Source organism: Carassius auratus, unplaced genomic scaffold (genome assembly GCF_003368295.1).
Source record: "Carassius auratus strain Wakin unplaced genomic scaffold, ASM336829v1 scaf_tig00019894, whole genome shotgun sequence".
Taxonomy (NCBI): Eukaryota; Metazoa; Chordata; class Actinopteri; order Cypriniformes; family Cyprinidae; genus Carassius; species Carassius auratus.
Window position 1 is genome coordinate 1 of NW_020524995.1, and position 22,185 is coordinate 22,185.

General features: G+C 34.5%; 1 protein-coding gene and 1 pseudogene across 1 annotated transcript; one reads left to right on the top strand and one right to left on the bottom strand.

Moving 5' to 3' along the window:
- The first annotated feature begins 573 nt into the window (after positions 1-573).
- LOC113076331 (protein EFR3 homolog B-like) lies at positions 574-14,273 on the top strand (annotated as a pseudogene).
- A 3,091-nt stretch (positions 14,274-17,364) lies between these two features.
- On the bottom strand, positions 17,365-20,778 carry LOC113076332 (pro-opiomelanocortin-1-like). The gene is made up of 3 exons (XM_026248963.1): positions 20,632-20,778; positions 18,805-18,924; positions 17,365-17,974 (listed from the first exon to the last, which is right to left on the bottom strand). The coding sequence occupies exons 1-3, from the start codon at positions 20,704-20,706 to the stop codon at positions 17,447-17,449; spliced, it is 723 nt and encodes a 240-aa protein (XP_026104748.1). The 5' UTR covers positions 20,707-20,778; the 3' UTR covers positions 17,365-17,446.
- Between the last annotated feature and the right edge of the window lie 1,407 nt (positions 20,779-22,185).

Sequence of the window (22,185 nt, forward strand, 5' to 3'; positions counted from 1 at the left end):
GCACCAAGAGCCTGTAACACTCCAAAGAGAAAGGACAAATTTAAATCACATCATATGACCCCTTTAAAAGAAAGAGCATTAGTGTGTAAGGGGCAATTTCATTAGCAGGTGTCCGAGGTACCCTTTTTTATTTTTAAAGATCTAATAAATAATGCTTTTAAATGTGATCTTCAGCAAATCTCAAAATTCATATATATTTTTTCTTACTCTCATTATAATTTTTATACTTGAATTCCCTTGTATGATTAGATTAGAATTTTGACAACGATACACTACCATTCAAAAGTTTGTTTTTGTTTATAAAAAAACAAAAAGCTTTTATTTAGAGTAGATGCATTAAATTGGTTTAAATGTAACAGTAAAACTGTTTATAATATTAGAAAAGATTTCTGTTTCAAATAAATGGTGTTCTTTTTTATTAAAGAAAAACATAAAAAAAATTTAACCTCAAACTTTTTGAACGATAACACACTTTTACAGATTGAAACATATACGTCTTGCCTCTTCGAAGTGTGATGTCTCAATGATATTGACTCTTTCTCTTTCTCTCTGTTTGTGTGTGTTTGTCTGTAGGATGGATTGGTAAAGGCCAACATGGAGAAGCTGACTTTTACGCTCTGTCGGCTCCAGAGAAGTTGGATCGGATTGGGGCGTACCTGTCTGAGAGACTGTCTCGTGATGTAGCTAGACACCGTTATGGGTACTGAATACATGACAAGCGTGATCTGATACACCCATCTTTTGATTTGTAATGCACGTTTTTCTTTCTCCTGTTTCTCTTGCCCATATTCAGTGGTGTGTTTGTCTCTTCAGGTATGTGTGTATTGCGATGGAAGCTCTCGACCAGCTGCTAATGGCCTGTCACTGTCAGAGTATCAACCTGTTCGTGGAGAGTTCCTGAAGATGGTGCGGAAACTCCTGGAGGCAGACAAACCCAACCTGCAAATCCTGGGAACAAACTCTGTATGTACAAACTGTTGTATGGTACTAGACTACTTTTTGCCACATTTTGATAGTAAAAGTGTGTAAAATGGTCCTTTATTTTGCACCCAATGAACAGTGAATGTTCGTTTTTTTTTATAAAACATTTGCTGATGAATCTTGTTGATAAGCAACAAACAAGCACACACACTGCAGTGCATTCATCTAAATGCAATCAGGACATGGAAATAAAATCAAATTCAATTATAGATCAAAATGAGTAATCTAGGGCGTTGAACATGCACCCACATTAAACGTATAAAATGCAATGCTTAAACTGAGAGTGACTAACCCATTTTATTTCATTCTGTTTTATCCAGAACTCCCTTATATGCTGCAGATATCAGTCATATATAAAAACTCCTTTAAACTGATTTATTTCTCAGTGGTGTTTCACAATGACATTATTGCCCTGGAAATGCTAGGAAAGAGATGCTTTAGTCATAATTGCACCCACATCTGTTTTCTGAAGGTTCATCATGTTCTGCAAAAGCCAAAATTGCATATAGGAAGGAAATGTAGGTCCAGAGTTTGCGATGCAGTTATTCATTAATTACAGATTTGATATGCAGGCACTAGTTTAAAATGAGTCATTAAATCATCTAAGTGACAGGGTTTCATTTATCAGTTCTCAACCATTTCTATATTAAGGCATTTTATTTTTATTTTATTCATGACCTTGGTGATCTTGATCTAAAATTGCTGAAATCTATAAATAAGCTAAACCTGTTAAATGATAAAAGATTGGGTTCATTTTAGTATGAAACAAATTCGGTAAGACTGTATATAACAATTAGTTGTTCATGTACATTGAAATATTCATATACATGCAAAAATCTGAATCTGTGAAATTATATGTGGAATATATGATTGCATGAGTTTCATGGCATTTCTATAACCATTTAAATCTGCATTACTTAATGAACCTGTCCTATCTTAAAATAATGTATTAATGTATTGGTTTAATTACCTTCCGTGCAAGGGAAGCCTATTCCCCTACAGTCCTACGGATATTCATTATTATTGTTTGTAGGTGTCAGAAAAGCTTTTATTGTCTAATAATGATGATGAGGTGAAAGTTGCTGTCGATTTGGGTTAATGTAGAACAAAACAACATCACATTAACATATAATCTTTGATAATGCCATCTCATAATCACCCACTCACTGGCCCTGGGTGGAGCAGCATTTGCAGACTTTTCAAGGAAATGGGTTTTTAACCTGATTTGGCTTTGGTTTGTCTAGATATGTAATTTATTTATTTCTATTTAATTACTCTCATTTTGCAGTTTGTGAAGTTTGCTAACATCGAGGAGGACACCCCCCTCGTATCATCGCAGTTACGATTTCTTTGTATCGCGGTTTAGTGAGATGTGCCATTCCAACTATGAGGACCCCGACATCCGCACCAAGTGAGCAAACACACATGCACACATCTGGCAGTTTGCAGTCAGTGTAGACAGACAGACAGTTAGTTCATTAGTAGGGGTCTAATTGTATTCGTACCAAACATTTTTGATAGTCTTATCTTTCAAATTATGCAATTAAAAAAAAAAAGAAAATTCAAATAATAATTTTTTTTTTACACTTTTTGATGTTGCTTGACAGATCGCTGTATAAACGCCTCACTTTAAACGGAAGTGTGGAGTTTGAGTGAGCGTGATCATTGCTTATTCTTTACTACTACTGTATTTTCCGGACTATAAGTTGCACTTTTTTTTTCATAGTTTGGCTGGTCCTACGACTTATAGTCAGGTGCGACTTATTTGTCAAAATTAATTTGACATGAACCAAGAGAACTGAACCAAGAGAAAACATTACAGTCTACAGCCGCCAGAGGGCGCTCTATGCTGCTCAGTGCTCCTATAGCCTACACTGAAGCCATAGAGCCCTCTCGCGGATGGAGACGGTAATGTTTTCTCTTGGTTCTTGGTTCTAAATAAATGCGACTTATATTCCAGTGCGACTTATATATGTTTTTTTCCTCATCATGGCGTATTTTTGGACTGTTAGTTCCCTATAGAGAAATAAAGAGCATTGCGCGAAATATAAGACTATATGCTCTGATATTTTACTTTACCTGTTAGTGATGTCTTAATTATTGTATGTGTTAATAAATGTGTTATGAAACAAGTTCTGACAGCCACTGTGTAAATGAAAACATTTCAACAACATATAAGTCGCATTTATTTAGAACCAAGAACCAAGAGAAAACATTACAGAAATAGAGGTCGTTGTTTATCCCTAAGTAAATAGTAATTATTATTTAATTTATTTAAAGAAAGAGCAACTTGTTCAGTAAACCACTGTTTTATAATATATATATTTTTTAAATAATAAAAGATTGTTTAGTTTTTCCCCCTGATGTACCGAAACCATACCGAACCATGACGTCAAAACCGAGGTAGGTACCAAACAGATAGATAGATAGATAGATAGATAGATAGATAGATAGATAGATAGATAGATAGATAGATAGATAGATAGATAGATAGATAGATAGATAGATAGATAGATAGATAGAGAACATTAAAGAGAATATGCATGCTATACACACATTTTTCACATCTAATTGAACACCTCCTCATCTCAGAATCCGAATGGCTGGCATCAAAGGTCTACAGGGAGTAGTGAGGAAGACTGTAAACGATGAGTTGCAGGCGAACATCTGGGACCCTCAGCACATGGACAAGATCGTCCCCTCACTGCTCTTCAATCTGCAGTCTGGTGAACGTACAGAGAGGTGAGAGAGAGTGTTTTGGGCTTAAACTGGCTAATAATTGACTCATATGGGACACAAACTTGTCTTCCTCCAGGGATGCTTGGTGGCTCTCGCTGCTGAATCCTCCATTGAAATCCAAGTAATATAATCTGTATGAAATTATCTAGTAATTACCAAACAGTTGAGTCCTTAAGCCCCACCCTTTTCTAGAACACCTCATGCATTTCAAGTGCAATTCTGCCTGCTTTTTTCTGTTTGTGTGGGTGAGAATCAGCATCTCACTTTCTTTGCACCTACAGTCAGATGCCTACAAGAAAATAACCTGAGATATTGTCCCTGCTGACAACTCTGAGTGAAGTGGAAGATCATGCCGTGATCATGTGACTTTCCTTGAGTTTTCTTATGTGTTTTCCTTTGACTGTTTTACTGGACTAACCTCATTTTAATGTTACTAGGTTTTTTAAAAATTTCAATAGTAAATTAGAGAAAAAACTAGAAGTAATTAGAATATAAAAAAATCTAAAATACGTTAAAACAGTAATATTCATAAATATTATTACAATTTAAAAAAATGTGGTGCCACAGCCACATTTTCAGCATCATTACTCCAGTCTTCAGTGTCACATGATCCTTTAGAAATAATTTTACTATGCTGATTTGCTGCCGAAGATAAATGTATTATTATCAGTGTTTAAAAGAGTTGTGCTGCTTAATATTTATGGAAAACCCTGATAAATTTTGTCAGGATTCTTTGATAAATAGAAAGTTGAAAATAGAAAGTCTTTTATGTCTCTTTTGGAAAAAAACAACAAAAAAAACTGACTTTTAAATTTGCTTTAGTACAAAATGTAGCAATGTTTGAAATTTGAAATCAAAATTGATTTATGAATCACTGCCATTATAATCAACGAAGCTGTCTCCTTGTTGAAGCACCCCCTACGCAGCCATAATTACACCACGGGTGGAGACATTAATTACCCCTTTCTGCTGTTTGCTATGTGCTAATTGGCGTTAGATGTAAAGGGCAGCTGATAATTAACTCGTCCTGTGAGATGTGCACATTTCAGATGGGCAGGACAGCGAGGCTGGTTTAGTGCAAGCACTGCAGTGGACTAAAACACAATCTGCTTTTATTTCTGGTCAACTAATCAGTCCAGCATCCTTCTGGACGTGTGGCAGGAGGCTTTTAGTTGAGGTGAGAAGAGTTTCTGCAGATTCAGCCCAGCGTCATGTGGTTATATAACCAAGGGACCGTGAGTGGAGCAGCAGGCTGACTGACAGCAGGCTGTGTGAGGGCAGAGGAACAGAGTGATTAATTAAAGATGATACAAAGCCTGAGACACCCTCAGCCCTTACAATTTTTTACACACATACACACACACACAAACACACACACACAAAAGTGGGGACATCCCATAGGCGTAATGGTTTTTATACTGTACAAACTGTATATTCTATGGCCCTACACCAACCCTAAACCTAAAACTTTGTGCATTTTTACTTTCTCAAAAAAACTCATTCTGGATGATTTATAAGCGTTTTGAAAAATGTTCCTCATAAGTCACCCTCTCCTTGTAATACCTGTGTCATACCCATGTCATTATACAGAGTTGTGTCCTGATATGTCACAAAAACATGCCCACACACACACACCGTGAAGCTCATACAGGAAGTTTTCCATTATACATAACTTGATGTCAGACTTTCATGCTCCTACGTTATTGAAATTTTTTTTTTGTAATCTCTGTTTTGTCTGTTTTCTTAAAAAAATTACCTGAGAAGCAAAATATGTATGATAAACAGACTTGATAAGTCTCAAATTAACAGTATTGTTGCTGTAACAAGTTTTTTTTTTAAATGTTAGAATTGCTATCAAATATTAAGCTGAAGGAAATTCTGTAGTTCTGAGAAGTTTAGCGTACAATATTGTTGTCGTATTACTTGTAATTATTTTTTTACTTTCAGTCTCCTAAATTACACAGAAGTCATTTTCTTCATCTGTTTTGTCTTGTTTTCTTGTAAAAACATCAGAACAGTCCTAAGATAGATATACTTTAGGCAAAACGTGTTTAAGTACTTGACGAGACTAATGAATCTCTAATATAAGACTGTCTTGCCTGTAATGTTACTAAGGAATTTTTAAAGAAATTTCAGTAGTAACAATGTTAGAATTACTGTAAAATATTAAACTGAACGATTTTATGGAGTTGCATTGTTGTAGTTGTAATACAAGGTTTAATTGGATGCATTATTATTATTTTGTTTTAATTTCAGACTTTAAAAAAAACAGAAATAACACAAGTTTTTACTTGTTGTTTTTGTAGTTGTCTTGTTTTCTTGTGAAAAAAAAATTAAGAAACATTAGCTTGAGAAGCAAAATATGAGCTAATAAGAAACTGTAAGATTCATGTGACTATAGTTGCTGAAGCAAGATGCTTTTAATATTCTAGACAATGGTGTTTAGAAATTTCAATATTAAATGTTTTTTCAAAATATTATAATTACTATCAGATGTTAAACTGAAAGATTTTTATAGCCGTAGAAAGAATTTTTGTTGTATGAAATATTGTATTGCAACTAAATTTGGATTAAATGGAGATTAGCCAATTATAATAGAAGTCTTAAAGTTGCAGTAACCAGGAAAACTGTTTTTCTAAATGTATCTAAATTATAACATTTTAAGTGCAAGAATCCTTGAGCTGGACTGCTAAAAACAACAGTTTTTACTTGTAAACACTCTTTTTTTTTTTTTTTTGTCAGTACGTCTTTATTCAGCGTCTTCTCAGAAACCAAAGCTGTGTTTAAATCCTCAGTTGAGAAGAGCTGAAAATAAAAAGCCTCCCTCTCTTTGTTTTCTCTGCAGTCGCTCTCCCTCCCCGCTGCAGGCCAGTGAGAAGGAGAGAGAAAGCCCAGCCGAGCTGACGGAGCGCTGCTTTCGGGAACTGCTGGGCCGGTCCGCCTATGGCAACATCAAGAACGCAGTGACCCCTGTGCTTATGTAAGAGACCCAGCACATATCGCATCTGTCAGCTTAGGTTATGAAGGTTGAGATTTTCATTTTGTAAACCTATGTTGGTATTGCTTCAGTTTTTAAGTTATAGCTGTATGCCACTAAAGATTAAGTGAATTTGTCTTGTAATTATAGTCTGTTAATGTGGCATTTCAATAAGGGACTAAGAGTAATTCTGAATACTTAATACACGTTTTCAGTGTTCAGTTTAATTAATCTCACTGCGGGTGGAGTGAATCTCATCTTTGAGTCACTTTTGGCTTCATTTCTCAAGCTGAAGGTCTGTTCTCTCACCACAGGCATCTTGATAATCACTCGCTGTGGGAAGGCAAAACATTTGCAGTGCGCTGCTTTAAGATCATCATGTACTCCATTCAGGTGAGTTCAGAATCTAAGCTCGCTTGTTGTTATTATTAAAAAAGAAGAAATGGAAGAAAAAATGATAATTAATTGATTTATTGAAACATATACTGATGTCTACCTAATGAAAAAAAATACATGCCATTGATTTTTATTTATTTTGTAAATTGTATTTAATTATTTACATTTTTTTTTTTATTATTTTCAATTTATAATAAATAATTTTGGGTGGCACAAGACGAACATGTTTACAGCTTTATTTAACCTTTTTAAAATTTAAATGATATATTAGAATTTTTGCAGTGGTTACAGTGGTGAAGCAAAAGTTTGAAAAAAAGCAAAAGTAAACATATTTTAAATATGTCAGTATATACTCTATATATATGTTTATTTATTTGATTCTGTTTTTTTCTTTTTTTTATACGATGTTATTTATCCTCTCTTCTTTGTCTGTCTTTCTTTCTCTGCCTCCAGTCCCAGCATTCTCATCTGGTCATCCAGCAGCTCTTGGGTCATTTGGATGCCAACAGTAAGAGCTCGGCCCCAGTGCGTGCTGGGATAGTAGAGGTCCTTCTGGAGGCGGCTGCCATCGCTGCCAGTGGCTCTGTTGGTGAGTATGGATTTACAGCCTGGTTAATGTGAATCACTACCATGTAGTGCATATCACATGTTTTTTCACCTGTGTTCAGTATCTAGGTCACTCTCCCCCAGACGTTAAGCCTTCTGGGAAAACAGAACTGTGACATTTGCATCTGACCCAATCTAGATTTCAGCCAAAAATATACATTTCACAGCCTGACTCTACTCTCTGACATCAAGTCAGTGCTCACACCTAATATCTAGTGTGAAAGCCCTTCACACCTCCTCTTGCAGCACTGCTGCCAACCCAAGGGGGGCGACGCCACCTGCAGCTTTGAGCTAGAACCATGAAAACTGATTCATTTTCAGGTCACTTGGACCATTTGGAGATTTAAATATTTTAGTTATAAAAATGTTATTTTATATATATATATATATATGTGTGTGTGTGTGTGTGTGTGTGTGTACCATGTGGGTGTATACATATTTAAGAAAAATTTACTTGAGAAGAAAAATTTGTGTTAATAAGATGGTCAGATTCATGTGAGACTATAGTTGCTGGACTGTCTTGCTTTTAATGTTGTAGACGAGGGTGTTGCTGTTTAGAAATTACAGTGGTAGGTGTTTTTAAAAAATATTAGATTTACTATCAAATATTGAACTGAAAGATTTTATAAAGCTGTAGCAAGAATTTCTGTTACAAGCAATATTATATTGTATTGTATTGAAAATTATGTTCAAATTCTTAATATCACAGAACTTCACATAAACACAGGCTTTAAGAATATTTTCAGTCACTGTTTGGATGAAGTAAAACCACATTACAGAGAACATTTGGGTCATGTTTGCATTTTCTTCTTTCACTGCTCATAATCCTAACCTTGAAACTACAGAACTGTGCATTATATAATATCCTTATAATTGAATAAATAGTTGTAACCTGGCTCAGAGGAAGAGGAGACTCTTGTTTTAATGGCAGTTTTTCTGCTTAATGAGTAATATAAGACTTCTTCACCATGCAAATTGCTGTCTGAAGCAAAAATGCTATGAAATGCACAATATATTTTGTGAGAAAGTGTTACTTACTTGCTAGTCATTATGACAATTTTAATTTGTTCCCAAATTGGACACCTTGAGATGATTGCACCGGAAATCTCCATTTGTACTTGTTTAGTCTGCTCAGCTTTGATGAATGATTTGTTTACTTTCTGCATAACATGCATATATTATAAATGTGTGTTTGTGGTTATTTTAGGTCCCACAGTGTTGGAGGTTTTCAACACGCTGCTCCGGCATCTGAGGCTCAGTGTGCACTATGAGCTCACAGGATCCTACGACTGCACTAACATCGGCACCAAAATCATCAAGGAGCATGAGGAGAGACAGCTACAGGAAGCGGTCATCAGGACTATCGGTGTGTGTGTGTGTGTGTGTGAGAGCATAACATGACCCACATTTCAATCTTCATTTAAATTGTCTGATTTTTATTACTGTGTGTGTGTGTTTTGAAATCAGGCTCATTTGCAAACACGTTACCGACGTACCAGCGTTCTGAGGTAATGCTCTTCATCATGGGAAAGATCCCTATTCCAGGAATGCATCCCACGCTGCCCTCTACAGGCTCAGGGTGAGCACTGCAGCCACTATTCCGTCCCTAAAAGTTTATGGTTGTCAATGAAAATTCTCACACAAAAAAACCACTGACTCAAACTAAATAATTCATTTGCAAAATTAAAATTGGTGAACATACTGTATCTTCTGTCTTTACTGCAGGCCTGAGAGCAACCGAATGATCCAAATCATGCTGTTGAAGTCCTTGAGACAGGTAAAATCTCTACCTGCTTGATGTCATATGAAAGAGAATTGCATCAAAACACAGATTTGTAAAGATCCTGTTTCTCTCTTTATTTTTAGGTCACATGTGGTTTCCAGACTACCAACATGCTGACAGCTCTTCCCAACTCTTTTCTGGACCCACTGCTGTCGTTTGCTCTGCTAGAAGATGCAGAAATTCGACTGTTGGTGCTGGAAATACTGGTCAGCCTTATCGATCGCCATGACAACCTCCCCAAGTTCTTCACCATCAGGTTAGTATCTTTATTGGATTTACACCAATATATATGAAATATGAAACTTTTAAAGATGTAAGTAATAAAATAAAATGGATATAACAAAGACCAAGCAGGTGGGGAAAAAGTAGAATTAACCAACTCTCATAACCTTCCACTATCTCATCAAAGCCTAGTGGATAAAACCAAGCCCTGCTCTACATTAATTAAATATTCAGTTTTTGAATTAGATGTGTCATAAAAAAGGTAAATGCAGGTCATTTGACTGTCAATAAGAAAACCAGAGTTCCTCTTCCCACAATAAACTGAGCTGTTTTGCTTATTTTCCCATGCAGTATCATCTCTGATATCTCTGTGCTTAAACTCAAAGTGGACAAGTGCTCACGTCAAGACAACCTCTTCATGAAAAAGGTACAACAACCCTCTAATCATCGCTCAACTTCCTGCTTTTATCATTGTGATTTGAAGTCAGTGCTTCTGTTGGGTCTGCATGAGAGAATGCATGCATGTCCAGTGTGTTGACAGTGATATCTCTCTGTTTTTAGCATGCCCAGCACCTGTATAGACACATCTATCTGTGCAGTAAGGAACAGAGCAGCGTGCAGCCTCACTTTGAGAAGCTCTACTCACTCCTGGCACTCGTCAGCATGGAGCTGGCCAACGAAGAGGTGGTGGTGGACCTGATCCGTGTGGCGCTCGCTCTACAGGTGTGCCTTCATTGTGTTTGCGCTTTTAAAATCCCCCTGTAATCTAATTTTAGGTTTTGTGGTTTTTATTATGAATATGAGGTTATGTAATAGTATTGTAAAATTCACAATATGTAGTCTCAAATCCTAGAAAACTTTTGTGATCTGATAGAAACATAAATTCTGACAAGGCAGCGCTTGAAATCTGTTATCTCCTTCTGTTTCAACATGGTTTAGCGGTGATGTATTTCCGTATTTGTGCTCATCTTCCGTCCAGGACTTGGCTCTGAGCAGTGAGGAGATGTTACCGGTGTATAACCGCTGTGCTGTTCATGCTCTGTCTTCTGCTTACCTCAATCTCATCAGTCAGCTCACCACAGTTCCAGCGTTCTGCCAGCACGTTCATGAGGTCAGTGCCACTCCGGAGTCTCTCGGTCACTAACAGTTTTTGGCAACTGTATTGAATAAAATGTTTAGATGGATAAAGCATACAAACCTTTTTGCAGGTGATTGAAATGAGACAAAAAGAAAGTCCTTACCTGTTACCTGAGGATGTCTTCATTGAAAACCCAAAGTAAGACGAACAGAGTCATCTGAGTTGTTTTATTTAATGTGATATATTATGTTCAATATTATTCAGAAAGGACGCATTAAATTGAACATAAGTGACGATAAAGATATTTATAACTTTTTAAAAGATTTATATTTCAAATTAATGCTATTCATCTATCATGCTTATTCAATTCATCAAAGAATCCAGAAAAAATATCACAGTTTCCACAAAAATATTTTAAGCAGGATAACGGTTTTTAGTTTTATAAGAAATGTCTCTTGAGTAACAAATCGGCATATTAGAATGATTTCTGAAGGGTCATGTGACTCTGAAGACTGGAGGAATGGCTGCTTAAAATTCAGCTTTGCCATCCTTGTCCATGACATATTCATACTATTTTTTTTTTATTAATTAATTTCGCAATATTATAATTATGATTTGCTGTCGTAAATTGCCGATCCTCTGTTGATTTCCCAGGATTCCTAAGACACTGGAGAATCTGGAAGGAGATTTGTTGTTCCAACAGGCCAAGATAACTGAGGTTCTTGGAGGAAGCGGCTACAACACTGAGCGACTAGCTACACCTTATGTCCCACAGTTCACAGGTGCATAGATGAGCATTTGGCACCACATCATATACAATGGAAAATGTCAATGAAAAAAAGATTTTCTTTGGTCTCAGTTGTGCTAAATTATCATACACCAATCAAATCCCAGTGGATAACTGTTCTTCATTGTTTCCTGCTGAATATTCTTTTTCACTTGATAACATCATATGGCACACTCCTAATGTGTTATGTGTGGCTTTCTTGTTGTTTCCCGGAAACAATGCAGTTCTTGTTGTAGATCAGCAGCTACTCGAGCTGTAGCCAGTGCAATCAAGGCATTTCCATTGCAGATTAACTGATTAGCTTTAGTCTAAAGTCGTTTCTGCTTATTATCCGACTGACAGAGATGGATCACATAAACAGTTGATTAATTCCACCCTCTTCCCTTAGATGAGGACCGGCTGTCCAAAAGAAAGAGCGTTGGAGAAACAATATCTCTGCAGGTGGAGGTAGAGTCCAGAAACAGTCCAGAGAAAGAGGAGGTAAAGAAAACATGAAAAAATACAATCCTTGCAACTCACATTTGGTGTGTTTACATTTTAAAGACATTACAATATTGTTTACTGGTGAAGAGAAACATTTTATTACAGCACTTGGTTTAAAGATGGAAATATATGTGTATTTACATTTGATTATAGATTTTGTATATATTAGAATGTTATAATAATATATTTAGAGTAGGTTTATTTTATACTTTCATGGATGTCCCCACAGTAAGGTTTTTATCTGATGTTTGTTTTTTTCCCCTACAGAGAACACCAGCTGAAGAAATCACATTCGAAACACTAAAAAACGCCATCGGTAGGTTGATTTAATGAGAATTGAATTTTTTCTAAATCATCCCCGAAGGTATTTCCAGACTTCCAACATCGTTATTGCTTCATTAACTTCTCTGTTAGCTGAACGGTGTTAAAGTATGTGTGTGTGTGTATTCTCCAGTGGATAGTGTAGGCGTGGAGGAACAGGAGAAGGAACGAAGGAGACAGGTGGTTGAGAAGTTCCAGAAGGCCCCCTTTGAGGAAATAGCTGCCCACTGTGGTGCCAGAGTAAGTTAACTTGCAGCACTTTTCCTTTTATTTAATAAAAATGTAGGCCGTGGTTGTCTTCTCCCACACTGATCAGCTCAATATTGTGATTAAGGGCTAATACTTGTTCTTCTGTTTCCTCCCAGGCTACAATGCTGCAGAGCAAACTTAATCAAATCTTTGAAATCACGATCAGGTAGGTTGCAGCACGGCTCATTTCAAACGTCAGCCGTCTCTTTGTGCTGATAAATCTTATCTTTTCACTCTTTCTGGCTTGCAGGCCTCCTCCCAGTCCATCTGGAACCATCACATCAAGTTACGACCAAACCCAGAGTCGCTCTGTCCCCGTTTATGAGATGAAGTTCCCGGACTTGTGCGTTTATTAGAGCAGCTCAACTCAGGATTCAGAAACCTTCAGTAGCAGCCAGAGGTGCAGAGAGCTGGAGGGTTTTAAGTATTAAATTATATTTTGATGTTTTGTAATACAGGAAAACTAAGAGGTCAGCCCTCCTCTATACTAGAAACCTCATCGCTGTATTGTCCCCTGTTCCCCTGTCTACAAGCTGACTATTAATGAAAGGATTTTGAACATTTGGATTCCTGATTTAGGATCAGTACACATTCAGTTTTCCCTGTTTTCAAATATTTTCCACATATTGGTTGATACCCTGCACTTCTATAATAAAATCAGCTAAAATAAATATGTATTTGCAGCAAAAAAAATCCAGCTGAACTGAGGTGAAAGACCTGAGCATACCTTGGTCATATTTATAATTAAAAGCAAAAGAAAGAAATAATATATTTTGAATAAACAAAACTTACCAAGCTTCAGAACCATTAAGATTTTTAACATTGTGACATTATTTTCATGATAATCAAACATAAAAATAGTTGAACTGTAAATGATTTACACATTAGGAATTATGTCTTTAATTATGCTTATTGTAATGCTGATTTCATTTAAAATGATTGCATTAGTTATTTATCGTAATATAATAAAACTACAGGAATTGCACAATTTGTACAGTACAAAGTACAAAATTAAATTAAATTAATTAAAAAACGTATTACAGTATTAAGACTGATGATATTTTTTAATTGTCATAAAAATAATGTGATAATGTAAAAAAAATGAATGCTCATAAATTGGTTTCTATTTTAATTTGATAATATTTCTGTTAGCTTCACCTTTATTCTTTTTAAAGTGGAGTTTCATAGGTCTATAGTGAGAAAAAGGGGAAACTGTCATCTCATACATTTTGACAAATCAAACAAATGACCTTTCTACCTAAGTGCAATCAGTATCAGTGAGGCTCAGTAGTTGCACAAAATGTCTCTCAAATGATTTTCACTTGGTGCTAATTTCTGTTCCTAGTAGTTTGAGCCTTTAGTAAATGAACTTTTTATTGGTAGTTTATGCATCTGCAGATATCTGGCGTTCAGATCACTGGAGGTGATGTCTGTCTTCTGCTTGTGTTACATTGTAAGAACAGTTGTTTCTAAGGAGCTCCAGTGCTGAAGGAACTATTTAATTAGAACTCTTTTATTTATCTAACCATACTCATTTGCTTATCATCTGTAGCCTGCTACGTTGTGCTTATTTTTGAGTGCTTCCACACTCAAATTCCACTTTTAATTATTTTTTTGTAAGCTGAAGTATAATTTTTTATTATGTATATAAGGTTGCATACAAGATAAATATATATATATATATATATATATATATATATATATGTGTGTGTGTATATGTATGTGTGTGTATATACACACACACACACACAAGTAAATAAATGTTTATTTGTTTTAGATTGCTCTGGTTTAGCTCAGTGTGCATGTTTGTGCATTTTCCCAAGAAGAACTAAGCAGCATGATCTCTCCATTTTGAAAGTGTTTGCAAAACTCATAATGGCAGATTTGTTTTTGTGATTGACTGCTAGCTTCAGGGTTCAGAAACAAATGAAGAAAAAACAGTCCGTCAGGAACGCCAGCATTGTCATGCATCACACTCCTGGTCAAACTATTTTTTTTTAAGTTCCAGCTGTGTCTTCTGAATTACATGATGCTCTACAAATATTCCAGATCATGCAGAGACCGATATTTCAGTTGCACTTTATTTTACAGTACGTGTACTAACATGTACTTATAGTGTACTTACAGTGTATTTATCTAAGAAAATTCTGGTAACACAAGGTAACTACAATGTGGTAGGGTTAGGTTTAGGGGTAGGTTCAGGGTTAGTACCTAGTTATTACATAGTTATTGTAATTACTATAATAAGTACATAGTATGTACATGAGGAACAGGACTGTAAAATAAAGTGCTACAGATATTTCAGTGCTGATCTGTGTGTCTAAAGACAGTTGAATATTTTAAGGGTAATATACAGCCGGTGGTTTATTTTCGGTTTTGACCACCTGACTGTACATTATCCTGCTTAGTACACCAAATAAATAAATATATGAGCATAACACTTTATTCTTATGTTGAAATTATTCATCTTATTTGTCGATTAGCTTACTTGTGTTATTGTTCATTATAAAATAGAAAACAGTTTGCACATAGCAACAAGGCAAGCAGTGCAACAATATTACAATATTAATTTATATATTATATTCCAAGTAATAATAAATCCCAAGTTATTTTTTGTTTGGACTAGTTAGCTTTTATTTAACAAGTCTTCCACTATTTTAATTTCTGGCTCATCCGGTTCATTGTTCTTTTCAGATAAAAAACTTACTCAAGAATACTCAAGAACTTATTTTAGAGTCCTGTTAATAAATAAAGTATAAAAAAATGCTTATGTTCGGCCAACATGTTGTGTGCATTTAGTCCCATTTTTTTGTGTGGAGTGTTTTTGTATGGCTGTGGATTTTAACAGTGCCATGAACTGAACTGCTGTGTTTTTTATGTCATCAGTTGGTGACTGCATACAGTATATGTTTTAAGTGTTGCTTTACATGTTTTTTAAGATCATATAACAGGAGGCCAAGTATGACAGCAGATTAAATAAATATTAATTTGTATTTCACAGACTGATCATAGATATTATAGCGATCCAAGGAAAATGACCAGATACCTAAGCTGTAAATGCTATAATGCCTGTAGTCACTAGTGTCTTTATCACAGTAGTATACCTTTGCTGTTCTCCGTATGATTAGTATTAAATGCATTTGTTATTTAAATCTAATTAATTCCCTTGAAATGAATCTGAAGTATAGCTCTTGCGCCGGTAATATGACTGATATAGATGCTCAGTAGTTCTGTAAATGCATCTCACATTTCTTCAGCATTGTAGTTCAGTAATGAATTTAATGTTTTGCAGGAATTAGTTTCATTAATTTCTGGGCTGTGAGTGACATGTCAAAGTTAGTAATGAATTATAATCTCTCTGCAATTCAAGTGTCATTTGAGCTGGAGTCTTGAAATGGAGAGCTCTGTTCATGTGTAGCATTGATGAAATATCAGTCACAGTGTCTCCATTTCTTTTTCTAAGTTATGTTCTGTCTGGATGAAAGTTTTCCCCATGAATTGTTTGTGGTTAAACTGCAAGTAGACAATAAAACATTTTTGATACAACACAGTGTGCACATTTGACATGTTTGGCACAAAACTCTAAAAGCTTCGAAACGGGACAGTTTTTAGACTGTTTTTAATGTTTAAAGTTAGGGGTACTGAAACAATCTAGTGGACAATTTTGTTGCTCAAAGGTTTCGTTTAGCAGAAATGGTCTTGGAAGTGTTTAATGAGAATTTATGAGCTTGTAACGAGATCTTTGACCTTCTTTTGATTGCAAAATCTCCACTGTTTTTTTTTGTTTTTTTTTCAGGAGAAACATCTGAGAAGCACAAATAAGCAAAAGTCTATTTGCTGTCTCATTTGTTTTATATATATATATATATATATATATATATATATATATATATATATATATATGTGTGTGTATGTATGTGTGTGTGTGTGTGTACATACATACATACATAAATGTATATATTAATGTATATGTATGTGTGTGTTTTTTTTTGTGTGGGGTTTTTTCTCTTAATTTAAATTGCATTTATTGAAACTAAATATTGCATTTTTTGAATACTCCAGTTATTTTTGCTGGTCTTTGGTATAAATGATACCAAAAGCCAAAAATGACTTTATGCTATGGCCAATATTATGTTAGACATCAAAATGTCATAATATGCAGTAAAAATTAAAGACAGTTTATTTTTTTTCTTCTGTTAAAAGAAGATATTTTGAGGAATGTTGGTAACCAAACAGATGATGGTAGTCACCAATTTTCATACAATGACCATAGTATATTTTTTTATAGAAGACAATGGTTAACATTGTTCGTGTTCAGCTGAAAAAAGAAACTTGTACGAATTTGGAAATTTAAATAATGTCAGAATTCTCACTTTTGTGTGAACTTTTATCGGCTTCCAGCATGAATCAATTCAGATCAGTCCACAAACTGGACTCAACATCCAAACACAGAAATCCACAGCAGACAACATTGCAAATTCATTTTAATGTATTTCATGTACAGTATATTACAGTAAAACTGTCTCAGGTAAACAAATACCTGGCATTTCTGAATATCTTTACTTCTTAAATCCCAGAGGTGATAGTTATTGTGTCGAGTATATAAATTAATTATAAATGTCAAGTAATGTGCCTTTCATAGTCATGTGATATATCCTGAATTTAATATATTAGTGACTCTTTTGTTTATTTTTTTCTGCATCGGACAATGTTTCATATCCTGTCTTTTTGGTTCTGCCAGTTTTTTTTTTTTTTTTTAATTAAGGTTGCATGTTACACATTTAAATGTTTTGACATCAAATATTCTGTCCATTCTCTCCTCTCTTAATCTCTGAACTGCTGTGCGTCTTTAACAAAGACGTTTCGTATGAGCATGAGCAGGGGCTTATGGGATTGATCCGAATACGGCCTCATGAAGCCTCCGTCGCGCTTGTCAGGTGGGGCGTTCCAGCGGAAATGGGTCATGCGATACTTTCCTTTGCTCTTTGCATTGTTCCTCTGCTGGACGTCCAGCATGCCGTTCTGCCCTCGCTCCACGCGGACGCTTTCCTCCGACTCCTCGGGCTCCTCCTCCAGGGCGCCGCTGGTGAACACTTTGACGGGTCGGCGTTTGCGGCCCATGGGTTTGCCCCAGCGGAAGTGCTCCATGGAGTAAGACCTCCTCTCGTCGTTGTGAGGGGCTTCTCCAGTAGCGTCTCTGAGCTCCGTTGAATCAGGAGACAGAGCCGATAAGAGCAAACCCAAACTCAGGCTCTCTTCCTCAACCTCTTCTTCACTGTTCTGCTGTTCAGATGAAGAAAGTCTCCTGTCATTGGAGGATTCTTGTGCTGGTCTGCACTGCCTGATACACTGCTGTACAGTCAGGACAGAGAACGAGAAAGGAGCTTTCATTAACAACCGTTATCACATTGTATCTTTTATTTTGTTTATGGTGTATTCATTACACCATAACTGAGTGAATCTCATAACAAATGTCATCATAAACAAAAGAAAAAATTGTATTTTAATACTGAAATATTTGTATATTTGTGGTATTAATGTACTTTAATGTAATGTAATTTTTTTTTACAATTTATTATTTTTATTAAATTTACTTAATTATCTTAGGAAATAATGTCTTAATGCTACTAAAAATATTTCATTTTTTCCCTTTTACTTTTTTTCTTTTTCTTATTTAATTACTTTTTAATTTGATTTTATTGTCATCACATTATTGTTAGGTTTGTGGTCTGTTTGATTGCTAATTACATATGACTGCAAAGACAAAACGCTATAATAACTTACTACCATTCAAAAGTTAGAGGTAAATTGTTTTATGAGATTAATACAACAAGGATGCATTAAATTGCTAAAATTGACAGGAAATACATTTATAATGTTATAAATATTTAGAAATGCTTTTCTTTTAAACTTTCTATTCATCATAGATCCCTAAAAAATAATTATATCACAGTTTCCACTAAAATATTAAGCAGCACAACAGTTGTCAACACAATGTTTCTTAAACACCAAATCAGTATATAATAATAATATTTTTTTTTTTTTTTTGAAGGATTGTGTGTCTATCTATCTATAGAGACTTCTTTCAGCCGACTTCAAACTTTTGAATGATATTGTGCATGAGTTTAATCTTTAATATTATCTCTTAAGTCATGTTATCAATGCCTTAAAATGAATCTTACCAGTTTTTGTTCATTAGTTTTAAGGCCCATGCAGTCTATCAGATCCAAGCAGTGGCCGTCGACATACGGACTGTGAAAACACAAGACTGCTGCAGCCAAAAGCCAGGAAGGACAGAGCATCTGAAAACAAGACACAAGACCAGATCAGCTGTTCCGTCCCTCAGGTATCATTCGTGTGACTCAGAATGGAAAGCTGAAAAGAAAACGGCTGATACTGAGCTATATATAAAGCCAAGGACGAGTTTTATTGCTCAGGTATTTGATTTGATTTGATTGTGCTGAATGGATCTGTCCTCACACAATGACGGCGTGTGGGCAGGTCATGTACGGTAACGAGAAACGGATGTCTCTTCAAAAAGCTTCTTTATATTAGAGCACGTATAGTTAATCATTCTGTAATTGATGACTTTGACTATTCAGGATGCTTAAAAGAATGAAGGCAAGTGAACTTTGAGACTTTAATCTACTCTCTTCATTCCTCCGTACGTGACCTTTTATGGTTTTTCTGATGATGTCATGACACACACAGATCTGTGAGCTCCATTAATATCGCAGCATGACGTCAGCTGCAGGGTTGCGTCAGCGATGAAAGGAAAAACGCTGAAATAAATCGGCTGCAGTTCACAGACTCCAGTCTTGCAGGTTTGAGACTCAGTAAGATTCTCCATGAAAGTCCACAACATTTTTTTTTTTTTTGTTATGGATGATGATGATGACTCAGAATTAGTCAAAAGTCTCTGATGATCCTGTTAGATATTACACCATTTCACAGGGGAAAATTCATATATTATTCTTCAGAAATCAGACCAAGAGGATCAAGCTGTAGAAATATATATTTCAATTTTGGTTTGATGATTTCACCACGATTATGAATATCAAATTAATAATATTTGTAATTTAATAATAATAATAACAATAAATTATTATTCCCCCAGTATTTAATCTAGGATAATGCACATTATAAAAGAACCGTAGATAAACATGCATTTAGATATGAGAAAATATATATAAAATATTTATTTTTAAATACAAAATGTTTTATTTTGAATTCAACATTGATTTAAGCATTAAAAAATAGTACATAATATGAATAATTGTAAGTATTTTAAATTTAAATACAACATATGTATATTGGATAATTTAAAATAATATATAATAAATATTATTAATAATAAAAATAAAAATCTGGATTTATAATTTCACATATAACAGTTGTTAGATCAGATTTTTTAGATCCTTTTCAAGTTAATTGTATAATTTTATCTGAATAACTTTTATTTATAAGTTTAAAAATACAAGTGTTAATGTTTTGTTTAAAATGCAACAAAAATTATTAATTAATTAAAAATAAAATTAATTAAAAATGTAAAAAATCTGTATTAATAATCATCATCATTGAAATCTATTATTTAAATTATTGATTAATTTAAATAATAGATAATGAATAAAAAGTATTTATTTCAATGTAATTTAGTGAGGAAATTTATAAAGCTATAGCTTTGCTTACCATAAAATGTATAGTTATAATACATATAATATAATACTAATGAAGTTGTTTCCAAAAAAATAATTTATTTAAAATAAATTTCAAGCTAATCGATATCTATAGTTTTTATCTAATTCTGTTGAATTTAGTTACGTTGAATTCTGAGACATGCATGCCATTTAATTAACTTTATAATGTTTAATTTTAACATTTGCATTGTTTTATATATATAATTGACACATTTGTGACACTGCTCATAAATGAAGCTTTATAAGCAGATACAGTACTAACCAGTGATTCAATATTTCAAATGCAAAATGATTCCAATCTTATATTCTTACCTTTCTGAATTTATAGATGATTTCCATGGTTCTGAATCTCCTCTTTTGACTCTTCTTTGAGTCTCCAGCTCTCATCAAGCTCACCTCCACTGCTCTGGGTTTGCACTTTTTTTCCTGGCTTGTGTGAATGGATCTCTCTCTCTCTCTCTTTCTCTTGTTCTCTCTTATTTTCTGAATGAGCTCTGCTCTCTTATATACTCACAGGTGCATGGCAACCCCTCAAGGCTGGAAGATGATCAGGTGGGTCTCTGCTGTGCTGTGGTGGGGAGGGGTGGATACATTGGGGAAATTACTAATAACAAAAAAACATTCATACTTTTTGGTCATCTTCACACCTCTGTTTTCGACACATTAAAACATGCACAGGACGCAGCAGGTGAATTATAGATCGGATGCTGCGGTTCTGTTACTCGTCATTTGAGACACCTGGAAACTAAAAAAACTCAAATTAACTCAGGAAATTGAGGTGGAATGACGTGATTTCTCATCACATATTCCCTGTCAATTAGAACCGCATACAAGCGGCGTGCAAATCGATCAGACTGACCAGATGTGCATTACCTTAAGTGCTTAGCTCAAGCTGAACAATTATTCTACCTTACTTTCGCTTCTCTTTGTTTCTTCTTTTCTTAATGAAGCCCATTTATGCCCCAAGGTTCATCAGCAGCAAATGTAATTACTAACAACGGAGGAAAGCTAATGTTGTGTTGTCGTGGTAACTTGTGATAAATCAATTACTCTTTTTTTTCACTCTTACATTAATACAGTGAAAAGAAAGAAAAGAGTGACTTTAATTCTCAGTCATTCTGGAAAAAAGACGTGAGGCTTGAAAGTGATTAAAAGCAGCATCATAGTTGCTCAAGGTCTGGTGATTATAAAGATCTTTTGGAACACAAATGGAACAGCGTCCATTGTAAATATAATGGCTTGCATGTATCAACAGCAACTCAAACTAAAACCATAAAAACTGTTTCATTGCTTGTAACAAAATAAACGAAATAAAATATTTATTTTATTTCAGCTAGTTTTCAAGGCAACATTTGTCATTTTGTTTTATTTAACTAAGTACGAATGTAGCTAGATTATAAAAAATATCGTAAAACAAATTTAAAAAAAATAATGAAAACATAGAACAACAAGAAAAGACCCAAAACAAAATTACCTAAGCTTTAAATAAAAAGAAAATTAAAAAGAAAACAGGAAATATATAAATAAAAAGCATCAACAAAAATTATAGTTATATAATTTATTTAATGATATATATATATTAGTAATTATTATTAAATTAACGACACTAAAATATCACTTCATGTAGAGAATATATATATATATATATACACACACACACATACACACATATAAGCTTTTGACTATTGGAAGATCTTGTATGTATGTGTAAGATCTTACAATAGTCAAAAGCTTAAAGTTTAAATGTTCTTTAAATCAAGAAAAAAAAATGGTTTTAAGAACTGTTCACTGAAAGTTTTTTGGGAAATCAAAAATGACAGTTCTATGCTTACAGAATAGCATGACTGCAAAAAATCATTTTAGAAA